General features: G+C 38.1%; 1 protein-coding gene across 6 annotated transcripts in view; it reads right to left on the bottom strand.

Moving 5' to 3' along the window:
- SLCO1C1 (solute carrier organic anion transporter family member 1C1) overlaps window positions 1-6,448 on the bottom strand; it is a 68,170-nt gene extending 61,722 nt beyond the window's left edge. For 2 of the 6 annotated variants that reach the window (XM_058282867.2, XM_023583028.3), the window contains exons 1-2: window positions 5,994-6,415; window positions 850-1,003 (exon numbers count right to left, since the gene is read on the bottom strand). In XM_058282867.2, coding sequence (XP_058138850.1) covers window positions 850-978 — 129 coding nt within the window. In that variant the 5' untranslated portion in view covers window positions 979-1,003; window positions 5,994-6,415. Of the gene's footprint in view, window positions 1-849; window positions 1,004-5,993 lie in introns of all 6 variants that reach the window. The other 4 variants (XM_004473229.4, XM_023583029.3, XM_071210208.1 and 1 more) reach the window with 4 other exon arrangements.
- Between the last annotated feature and the right edge of the window lie 6,113 nt (window positions 6,449-12,561).

Here is a 12,561-nt window from a genome sequence, read left to right as displayed (position 1 = left end):
CACAGAGCACCACAGAGAAAGCAACCCTGCCACTGTGTAACAATGGTGGTGGCTTGAAGCTACGTACCCCAGAAAAAAATACATTCTTTAAAGTGACCCGTTCCTTTGAGAGTAAACCCATTGTAAATAAGCTCTCTTCAAGGTAAAATGTGGTTCAAATGAATTGGGTTGGGCTTTAATCTGGACGAGTGGAGTCTTTAATAAGTGGAGTGAAAGTCAGAAGAGAGAAAGAGCCAAGAGGAAGCAGCCAGAACCTGAGCATCAGGGGAACCCGGAAGAGAGAAACCAGGAGAAGCCGCCATGTGCACTGTCATGTGACAGGAAAGCCAAGGACTGCTGGCCAGCCCAGAACACCCCCGTCTTCTCAGAGAATGCATCACCTTTATGACACCTTGATTGTGGACTTGTCCTAGCCTCAGAACTCTCAGCTGATACATTCCCATTGTTTAAGCCAACCCATTGTACGGTGTTTGATTTAGCAGGCAGGGAACTAAAATAACAATGAAAGTCAAATTTCTCATTTATAAAATTGGAATAATATGGTTGTTTCATAAATTGAATGTTGTAACTCTGCGTAGAGCAATATCTCGCACATGGCAGATGTTCAGTAAATGTTAGGTTTTTCTCTTTCTCTTTAGAAGGGGCATTAAAAGGAGCCCAGGAAAGTAATATTTAGTAGTTTAATCTACATGATCTGACAGAGATTGTTTTCACTGTTTAGCAAAGTGTGGTTTAAATAAATCACACCTAAGATCACTTTTGGAAAAGAAAAAAAAAAACCTCACTTCTAGCTACATTATTATCTAGAGACGAGCCAAGAGCTTTCCAACTCATTCTTTGTTATTTTACCTTTAGCTCACCACAGCAAGGCTGTTTTTCCTCTGATGAGGGATATTCTGTTTTAAAGGAAGGTCTTCTAACAGGTTGCACTGAATTTTTGCAGAATAACTGGGTATTTTCTTTGGATGAAGTGTCCATTATGAAAATGTTCCTTGACTCTGACCTGTCAAAATAGACTTCTAATGTTAAAAAAAAAAATCATTTATTTTAATTCACAAAACTTCTTCAATATTTTATTTCACAGTAGACCACAATTCTATAGTTGTAACTTTGAAAGGAAGTTACCTTTTGTTACCACAGCAAATTGGCAGAATTTTTCAATTAAAATCTACCAGGATATTTGATTAATTAGTCCTGCTACTGGGAACTCTGTAGCCCACATTCTTTCTCAAGCTGTCCAGTTTAAACCTTTTTATGGCAAAGAATACATTTAAATGTTGCCCTTGGAATCAATAACGAAGCAGAGTTTTGCTAACTTTGTGGTCTTGCCAGCTTAAACTAGAAGTAAGCAGGAAAGAAAGATGAGGAATTCAATCATTTGAATAGTGATTCATTAGAATTAAGCCTTTAAATCTAATTTCTTAGCAGAATGGAAAAAAAATGTTGACACTCAACCTAGATATATATGTGCAGGCACCTCGTGGTGCCTGTAGGTCTGGAAACCAAAGGCAAAGCTTAAACTAAGGTGAAAAGAAGGAGGCTGGCTTGTGTATCATTTTAGTCTGACAAATAAGAAAGTAACGTAGTGCGCTGCAGGCGTAGATTTAATTCAGGCAAAGGTACAGTCTGTTGCCTGCCCAAAAGCATTGCTACCTTGCTTTATTTCCTACCCTCTCCTCACTTATCTCCCTCTACTAAACCCTGTTCAGAGGCACATACTCTGTCCTTATTTTTTCCTTGTTCACATCAGTATTTACATATCCTATGTCCCATTTCTTTAAGACTCCACATACTTCAGTGCCTGCCTGATAAACTAATCTAAATCATGGGATTTAAAAATAAAATACATTTCTTATCACCTCAATGATTATCAGATAATGCAATTTTTTTGTTAATAGAGAGATCTTCTTTATTATATTTACTAAAGAAATAACGTTAAGAATACAATGTTCATATTCTGTGGTAGAAAGTTGGGACTATTTTACTTACCAACATATCACCGTGATTTTACACAATGGAATTCAGGTTCAGGTTTACTAAACCTCGTTATTTTTAACAAATCAATTTTATTGATACATATTAATAAAGCATAACTCTGTCCACAATGTATAAGCAATCACATAGTTGTGCATTCATCGCTTCAATTATTTTTAGACCATTTTCATTATTCCAATAATAATAAACAAGACAAAAACAAAAAAAACCTCATCACCTCTCAATCTCTCTATGTTTCCCGACTTACAAAGCTGCTATTTCTGTTTCCGTCTATTTTATTTGTATTTAAATGTTGTAAAAGCAATCTTACATATGCAATATCACCTTTATTCATATTTTACATTAGGGGTCACTATGTTATACAGTCCCATGTTATAGTTGGTAGCTTTCCATTTAGTAATATACATGACCTTAGACTTACCCTTTCAACCAGTTATACCCATATATTAGCTCTGCTAGTTACAAACACTATGATGAGCTTTCACCATTTCTGTTCATTTCCCATGATTTAGAAAAAACCTTTTTACCGATTCTACACAGATAAACCCTCAGCTGTCCCTTCTCTACCCTTACTCTATTTTCGGGTGACCTATATTCTAACTATGAGGTTACACAATACATTTAATTCATAATAGTGCAATCAGACATTATTTGTCCTTTTATGTCTGGATTGTTTCACTCAACATAATGTCCTCTAGGTTCATCTTTCTTGTCATGTGCTTCATGACTTCATTTCTTCTTACTGTTGCATAATATTCTGTCGTGTGTATACACCACAGTTTGTTTATCCAGTCACCAATTTATGAACACCTGGGTTGTTTCCAACTTTTGGCAATCATGAATGACACCACCATGAACATCAGTGTGCAGATGTCTACTCATGTCACTGCTCTCAGCTCTTCTGGGTATATACCTGGTAGTGGTATTTCTGGATCACACAGCAAGCCTATATTCAGCTTCCTTAAGAGCTGCCAAATCATCCTCCACAGTGGTTGCACCATTCTACATTCCCACCAAGAGTGAATAAGCATTCCTATCTCTCCACATCTTCACCAACATTTCTATATACTACTGATGTGCAACACTTGTAGTTTTCCACCTTATCAATAGTGGCCATTTTAGTAGGTGTGAAATGATATCTTGTAGTTTTTGATTTGTATTACCCTAATCACTAGTGATGTTGAACATTTTTTCACGTGTTGCTTCGTCATTTGTGCTTCTTTGGACAATTGTCTTTTCAAGTCTTTTGCCCATTTCATAATCCAGTAGTTTGTCTCTTATTGTTAAGTTGTATGATTTCTTTATGTATCATGGATAATAAACCCTTATTGGATATGTGATTGCCAAATATTTTCTCTCATTGAGTCAGCTGCCTTTTCACCCTTTTGACAAAATCCTTTGAGGTACAAAATTATTTAATTTTGAGGAGGTCCCAATTATTTATTTTTTCTTTTGTTGTTTGTGCTTTGAGTGTAAGGTCTAAGAAATTATCACTTACCACAAGATCCTGAAGATGTTTGCCTACATTTTCTTCTAGAAATTTTATGGTTGACACTTTTATATTTAGGTCTTTGATACATTTAGGGTGAATTTTTGTATAAGGTTTGAGATAGGGGTCCTCTTTCTTTCTTTTGGATATGGCTATCCAATTCTCCCAGCACCATTTGTTGAATAGACTGTTCTAGCCCACGTCGGAGGGCTTGACTGCCATGTCAAAAATGACTTTAGATATGAGGGTCTATTTCTGAGTTCTTGATTTGGTTTCAGTGGTTAATGTGTCTGACTTTATGCCAGTACCATGCTGTTTTTACCACTGTAGCTAAGTAATATGCTTTAAAGTCAGGAAGTGAGAGTCCTCCAAAGTCATTCTTCTTTTTTTGAGACATTTTTGGCTATTTGGGTCCCCTTACCCTTCCAAATATATTTGATAGTTTGCTTTTCCATTTCTGCAAAAAAGATGCTTGGGAATTTTACTGAGAATGCATTGAATCTGTAAATCAGTTTTGGTAGAATTGACATCTAAACGATCTTTAGTTTTCCAATCCACAAATGTGGAATGTCCTTCCATTTTTTTAAGTCTGCTTCAGTTTCTTTCAGCAATATTTTGTAGTTTTCTGAAACAGGTCCTTTATGTCCTTGGTTAATTTCATTCCTAAATATTTGATTGTTTTAGTTGGTATTATAGATGGAATTGGATGTTGTTTATGTGGGAGGTGTGGGATTTGTGGGGAGTGGGGCATATGGAAATCCCTATATTTTCTGAATAATACTTATGTAGTCTAAGTATCTTTTAAAAATATTTTTAAAAAACACGATGGTTATTTTGGTTGGCGGCACTGCAGGTGATATTTAAAAAATTTTTTGTATATCGAAATTTTTTATTTTTTTCTACAATGAACATGCTTCTTACATTAAAAAATATTTTTAAAAACTTGATATCCCCAAGCAAGAAATTTTTCTAGAAATATGCTAGAAAGATTTAAAAATATATATGGATTCAATAAAGTTTACTAAAATGCAATCTTCTTCCAAGAATTAAACTATATAATTCAAATTAACCCGCTGTTTTAGGAGTTCAAATATCATATCATTTACTGTCAGTCATATAATGAAGCCAGTGACCAGAAAATACAAATTGCTTAATTCTAAAATATACTCTCACTTATAATAAATCTGTCTCTAAAAGATTTAAGCATTAAGATCACCTAGAATGCTTATACTAAAGAGGAAAAAAAATCACTTTGAAAACTATATTAAAAACTTGAGACACTAAAAGCACCAAGTTATTTTATTTGGAGGGATTTACACAAAATTGCTCTTACTAGAATCCAGACAGGATAACAAAAACAGAACTACAAGTTATTCTAATGGATGTTGCATTAGGGCAAAATGATATCCAGCTTAAGATATTAACACTGCATAGCTTTACTGAAAACATAATTTTGCAAGGAGACTACATTTTAGGAACATCAAACTTTCCATTGCCCATGAATGGGGGGTAGGTGGGGGAAGCAGTTCTATGGCATGAATGGAAAAGTTGTTGGGGCCTGCAGGCTCTCTCTCCCCTTTCATTTGCCACTGCAGAAGTAAGAACAGGCACATGGTTTTGTGGAAGGACTTGCATTTGGCAAATCCGACATTGTTCTCCTACCACTTGAATAGAATCCTCCAGGACAAGACTTTGGGGTCAAGTTTGCGTCCAATACCCTTGCGTTGGAGGGAAACTTATTCTGGAGGCCAAAGCAAAACAGGCCAAGGCATTTTTCTTCATTCTAGTCGTAGAAAATAAAATCCTCTGTTCACATAATTTTGAGTCAACCCTTCAGCCTTTCAAAGCGCGCCAGTGGCTTGGGAAGGTTGTATCCGGGTCACTCGGATGCCCTCCGCCTCCGGGCATGGACCCACTGGCACAGACCCTACCCAGCAGTCGGCCTCTCAAGGCAGCCCCAGAGGAAGCTGTGCAGGCAGCACTCCCCGTCGCTCCTCTTACAGCCACTTCTCAGGATGAACTTTCCTGTATTAGCTTCTCCCCCAGACACCAGGATCCCACCCTGCAGGTAGTCTAAAAAATCACTGTGTGATACTTCCTAAGAAGGAGCACGTGCTGCTCTGGAAGTTGATCCCGCAACTCAAGTAATTATTTGTGTCACATTCAGGTTTCCTAAGAACTACTTAAATGCCAGGTGATCTATATCCTATTATTTCTTAACCTCAAAATACGCCCCACAAGTTAAGGATTATAATGCCCATTTCACAGAAAACGATACGCTCAGGAAGTTAAGTGACTTGTCAAAGGTGACTCCAGATCAGAGGTTTTCTGACTTCTTCAGCCAGTCTCCTCTCCCATTTCCATCTCCCAACAAGGGGCCCGTCACCTCGCAGTGAGATGTGTTAGGGATTGAACACTAAGGGGTGGAGATGTTAAGGCTTTGTTAACCTCTGTCCTGCGAGAATCAGATGTGAGTCACAAAACACAAAAGAAGAAAACTCTACCTTACCTGGAGGTGGAGCTCAAAGTGTTCAGCAAGAGGCTGGACCACCCTTCTCAGGTGGGAAGGGCCCCGAGGTGACTTCTGAGAGCAGTTCTGCCCGGTGGACAGGGCCTGGGTGGACACAGAACCAGACAGAGCAGACAAGGGGACGGCGAAGATCTGGGGCCTGGTCTCCCCCCGGCCGGTCTCTCCTCTTTTCCTCCTCCTTCCCCCTTTTCTCTGGCAGTCTGCAGGGAACTGGCCACGCTGGCAAAGCCACTGACGTGCATCTCAGCTCCCAGGGCACAGAAAGAGCTGCAGCCTTTGAGCCATTTCTTTGCAAATTTGCTGCAAGTTTAAGGCCACACGTGATAAAGCTTTCTTTATGGGAGAGAAAGAAAAAAAGAAAAGCCCATTTGTGATTTTACTTGCTGATTCCCAGAAAACACATCTCTGCATGGGGCATAGGGAAGGGGAAAGAAGCAGGAGGAGGGGACGGAAGTCTGTAACAAAGATCCCTCCTGCCCTTCCAAGAAGTTTTTAAGCCAAATGCTCCTGAAGGACATCCCTGGGATCCTTCCTTTTTTTTTTTTAAGGCTCTTGGGCTAATCTTTGCTTAAGGTTTTCCCATTGGGATTCTAGAATCAGCAGGGACTGCATATTAGGTCTAGATATGCAGTCTTCTCTCCAGAAACAATTGATTCTCAGAGACATGATCAGTTGTTCACATTCACAGTTTCTATGAGTCTAAAAATAGAAAGAAAAAAACAATGACATTTTGGAATTCAGTCATTTATTTTACCTAATTTGAATTCTAGGGAAAGAGAACTCCTTGCACTGGAAAATTCTGTAATTCTAACCAATTCTTTTTCCATGAGAAATAGAGGATTTAGAGCAGAATTAGCTTACATTTGATTTATATTGATAAACGAATTTGCTGCCTGAATTATCCAAGACCTACCATATTCGTAAATGACTATGGCCAGGGTAATTGCTTAACTCTACATAGTTTCACTTCTTCTGCAAAACAGAATTTTTAAGTCCTTTAAACAAACATACAAACAAACAGACTCACAGGATTGTTTTAAGGTGTAATTGGTGTCATATATTCAAAAGCACTAAATGACTGGAAGGTAACATCATTGCATATATAATTTCAGCTTACATAATGATCAGGATGGTTAAGCAATATCTATTAGCTCCTTTTCCTACACACACACATACACACACACAAAGGATGTGAATAAAATAATGAGGCAACAGTGTGTCCACAATCTGAAAGATGGCTTATTTTAGCAATCAAGCCAGTTTCTGCCATCAGAAATAATGAGCAAATATTTTAATAGATCTTATACTTTTCAATATGTCTAATTGGTGGCCACTGATAGGTTAAGGACAGACAGTATTTACCAGTCAAAATTACAAAGAGCCTACTCTCTCTCACCAAGAAATGCAATTCTCCCGAGAACGTAATTTGCTCTATTCCCAACCTGCTCGCACCCATTCTCACACGATTCCTTTCCTAACCTCTACTGTTTACAGTTAACATTACTATTTTGAATGCACATGCTACTTACTTGACATGATCGTTAGACTTTCTCATACCCAGCCTTCTCCCTCCCTCAGCCACTCATTCCTACTGTCATACTACAGACCAGGGGTCAGCAAACTTTTCTGTGAATGGTCACATAGTTAATATTCTGTTTGTGGGCCATACAATCTCTGTCACAACCACTCAACTCTGCCATTGTACTACAAAATTAACCATAAACAACTCATAAATGATTGAGTGCTGCTATGTTCCAACAGAACTCTATTTACAAAAATGGGTGACTGGTCAGATTTAGCACCCAGGCTATAGTTTGCCAACCCCTGCACTAGGATGTGGAGATTATCAAATCTTGCACATCTTTCATAATCTCAACTTCAATAATCCTACTTCTTAATCAATACCTTATATACCCCCAACTCCTGTCTTTCAATACCCACCTCCAGCATCCTTTGATGTTGGGTGGGTATAATCCAAGGATCCCTCACTCATGTCATCGTCTCATTTTCCTCCTTTCCAGAGTTAAAAATTCTATACAATCATTTCAATCCCTTCCTTCCAAATGCCCTCAATTAATCTGTCCTTTTTTGGCTTCTTATTCTAGGTGTCAGTCTCACCTAGGTTAAATCCAACCCTCCATCCACTCCGTGATTGCATATATAGTTTTAAATGGCTGGAGAACAACTCATGGACAAGATATTGGGTCCTATTTTAAATGTATAACTGTTATTCTCACTGTGCCTTAGAGATGTTGTTAATATATTACCTTTTAATGGTCCAATCACATTTCTTCTTGCTTTGATGACTTCTCAAACCTTCACCACTTTTTTTCCCACCCTATCAGCTGTTAACTTTGCCAAGGGGATACACTGATGAAATAGAAAGAATCAGGAAAGACATTTCACCATCTGCCATCAGCACATCTACTCTCCACCCACAAGTGTATTTGTATAATATTATCAGTCTTTTACCTGTACAAATGCTGAGGCTCCTAAAGGTCAGGTTTTAGTGTCTACGGCTTGTCTCTAGTTCATCTTCTCCAGTCCTTTTTCCATCAGCTCTGATCAGCCTTTTGCCTCCACCGTTCCACCACAATTACTTTCATCAACAACATCAAAAATCTTCATATTAATAATTCTAGTGATCAGACCTCATTTTAACTGCCCCATAAACAGAATTGTATACCATGGAGTGTATCTTTCTCTGATACTTATTCTTCACTTGGTTTTCAGAACATCACACTCTCTTGGGTTTTTTTCCCCTACCTCAGTGGTCATTTGGTTCAGGTCTTCTTTGCTCAGTCCTTAGAATTTCTTTTCTGCCTCTCTATACTTACATGATTGAGGGTCTCATCCAGTGTCATGTTAAATGCCATCTGTAATGCAAGATCAATAAACTTAAGAAAAGCTCTGTAGTTCCAAATTTGAATTAGGAGTTTCAGTCTTTATCACAGATAGATATAGATATGGGTACAGATACATAGATCTAGAGCTTTCCTGGATCCCTTCACTGCAAAGGCCTAGAAACAATTGGAGACTCTAAGTACCATTCCTAATAAAAAGAGCCATTACTCTTTGCTATATGCCTGATGTCAGGTCTATCGATATACGATGTCTGGAATATCTAGTCATACTAGAAAACATGGAGGCCTAGAAGACAATGTTGTGCCAGAAGGTCTTAGGAGACAACCCGATCAAGCTCCTAATAGCCAGATATAGGACAAATTGAGCATTAATAAGAAAAATAACTGTAATGGTTGAAACTATATATAAAGTGTTTAAAATCACAAATTCATAATGACACTCAAAAAAGTTACATGGTCACCATTGGATGATTCTATGAACAGCTTCAATATTTTAAAATTTGGTAGGAGAAAAACTTGTGCATTTATCTTCCTTTCCCTGTTTAATATGTACAACAGGGTTATTAAAAGAGTAGATAAAGGCAAATTTCTATCTTTGCCAACTAATTAACAAGGAAGAGATGATGGATTTAGAATATTGTAATTTTCAAATCTCAGTGAAATAATGAATCAAGGCAGTGGTCATCAGTGCCCAATAATACCACAAAAGAAAAACAGCCAGATGTCCTGATAGAAGTTAGAGGTTGAAATACCACCTTGGAAAGAGTCCTTATTCTTACCACCATACAAAACTAATCACATAACAAAAAGCTTCAAATTAGATTTAACTACCAGGTTACAGGAAATACAAGGAAGAGAAGAACATGTCAAATGACACTATAAACATACCATCAGCAAGATCCAAGGTGGAGAAACATATCACCCAGTTGTTTTTCAACCACAAATTGCAAGGGAAAAATTTAGAGATGGAAAGGTAAATTGTATATTAAAAGAAATTTAAGAAATGAATAAATCAATTACCATGTACGGGCTTGGCTTCTACCCCATAAAAAAGAAACAACCTATGATAAAAGGATTGTAAAATCCTTTTGAAAAATGTATAACCTCAGAAATGTGCATAGTGTATGGCTATATGATGTATTAAGGAATTTTCTTAGTTATTTTAGAGATGCTAAAAGTGCTATTTTTATGGGTACTTATCTTTCAGAGATAAAGAATGAATTATTTACAGATAAAATGATGTGTTAAATATCTTCAAAATCATTTTTGAAGGAAGTGTTAAGTACTTGGAGGTATAGATGGAACAAGATTGGCCATGTGTTAATAATTGTTAGAGTTGGGTAATAGGAACATAGTGTTCATTATATTTTCTAATTTGAAAATGCTTGAAAATTTCCATAATTGCATTTTAAATAAGTAAACAAATATAAGCCATTAGCAGATAAATCCCCCTTTTATATCTCTGACCCAAGCCTCTCCTCTCTGTCTTTTTTCAAGTTTTCCCTTCTCAGTGAGACGTGCGTTTTGCACTGCTGTAAAATAAAATGGGAAAGGCGGAATGACATGAGCGCACAAAGGCCAAAGGGTCAGCCTCACCCACACTTTTGCTGCTCAGCATTAATTCTCACCTTTCTACCTGGATTCAATTACTATAACAGTATTATATTTTTCTCAAACACGATACAATGCTTCCTCATGAAAATGAAGACACTATCACACTAAGTCCCTTAGTTACAGTACTCATGAATGGTTGATGTCAAATATTTCCTTAGTTGGTCACATTTCCCCCTGGATATTCTAGAACCTAAATTAAATTGGAAAGTTAATGTCCATCAAATCTCCTTATTTAAAACAGTAGAAAATTATCAAAAAATCAAAAGGAATCAGAATACTAAACTAAAAAGGTTTTCTTTTAAACCAAAATACTAACTTTCCTTATATTAAATAGCATAAAAAAGAGAGAAAGGAAAAAAATAGAGAAACAATTGGATATTATAGAAACAATTATAAGAGTAACAAGGAAAAAATTTGCATTGTTGCTGTAATCTACACATTTCTATAATTGGCCAAGAGATTTTCTTTGCCGTCAGTCAGTATGTCAGCTGATTAAGGCTTTTTTCCTGATGGGATGACCCAAAACTTTATTCCTGAATGCCCAGAGTCCTAAGTGATCCTGCCTTCCTCGGGTTGCTTCAGCTTCCCACTACATACACTAGTCAGCACGGAAGCAGTCAGCGGTGCCACAGAGAATCTTCTGGGTTCCAAATGCAATCTTTCTTGCCCATATTTTGCAGCTGAAACCATATTATCATATAGATAAATCACTTTTTGTCCTGATGATTCAGTGGCATGACAACAAAATTGCCAGGTGGTAGCCTCTGCCAGTGTAATGGAACCACTGGGTTTTCTGTTCAAAGTATCCCTCCCTTGGAAACTAATCCCTCTACACAAGCAGAACTAAACATTTCAGAGAAAGGAAGCAAAATAAGCTGGTTATATAATATTGAGAATAACAATTCTCCCCTCCACCTCTGAATTAAAACTATTTTGGTTATAGTGAAGCAGCAACACGTACTGGTAGATGGTTAAGTGCATATAATGTGTTACATCAGACCACACCATGTGCTCACAGAGGCTAGAGCTGGCACTCTAACTCATCTTTCCATGGCCATTCCATCATTCTTAAGACTGAGCCTTTCCTGCTTTCCCCGTGGCTGGTTTCTGCAATTGAACCACTAACTTCACTGTGGGCACAAGCTTCTATTATGTGGAGTAACTGTGCGGACCACCTGTCTTCATTTTCTTCACATGGTTTCTCCTCTTTTTCTCCTCTGTGAAACAGACTACTATCTCCCAAAGATGTTCAACACCCAATCCTGGGAATGGTCAAATCTCTAAGTTATGTGGCAAAAACACTCTATAGAAGTCATCGGGCTTACAGATCTTAAAATAGGGAAATGATTCTGGATTACTTGGGTCCAATCTAATCACATGAGCCCTTAAGCAGAATGCCTTCTCCACCTAGAAGCAGAAGAGACGTGACAGAGGGGGAAGTTAGAAGGTTTCGAAGTGCGGCGAGGACTCTCTCCTGCTGATGCTGGTCTGAAGATGGGAGTGGGGGCAGAAAAACAGGAGGAATGCAGGCTCCCCTCAGAAGCTGAAGGAGGTTCCAGCCAACACCAGCAAGGACAAGGGCCTTAGCCCTACAACCACAAGGAACAGGATTCTGGCAACCACCAGAGTTAGCTTGGAAGTGAATTCTCTCCCAGAGCCTTCAGATAAGCGCCCAGGCCAGGGACAACTTTGCTTTCAGTCTTGTGAGACCCCAATCAGAGACCCCAGCCAAGGTTGTCCAGACTTTTGACTAACCTGCCTTATTTTAAGCCACCAAAATTGTAGTAATTTATTATTATGGAAATAGAAAACCAACTCATCATCTTTACCTACTCCAGACTCCTTGAAGATAGACACAGGTCTTCAATGAGTTCACCTCTAGCATCTGCCAGGGAAAAGTCAGTCAAATTGACAAAACACCAAGGAGCTGTTTACCTCCCTGAGTGCTCACTACAAAGTGGGAAGCAATATCCTTCACCCATCCCATTCCCGCAGTCCAGCTGTCGAGGCTCAGTAGCACAGAGGATCCCAGGGGCTTAACAAAACTTCACACCTGACCAATAGCAGCA

Source organism: Dasypus novemcinctus, chromosome 20 (genome assembly GCF_030445035.2).
Source record: "Dasypus novemcinctus isolate mDasNov1 chromosome 20, mDasNov1.1.hap2, whole genome shotgun sequence".
NCBI classification, from domain to species: Eukaryota; Metazoa; Chordata; class Mammalia; order Cingulata; family Dasypodidae; genus Dasypus; species Dasypus novemcinctus.
Note: the sequence above shows the minus strand (reverse complement) of the source record. Positions and strands in the feature narration are given on the sequence as shown.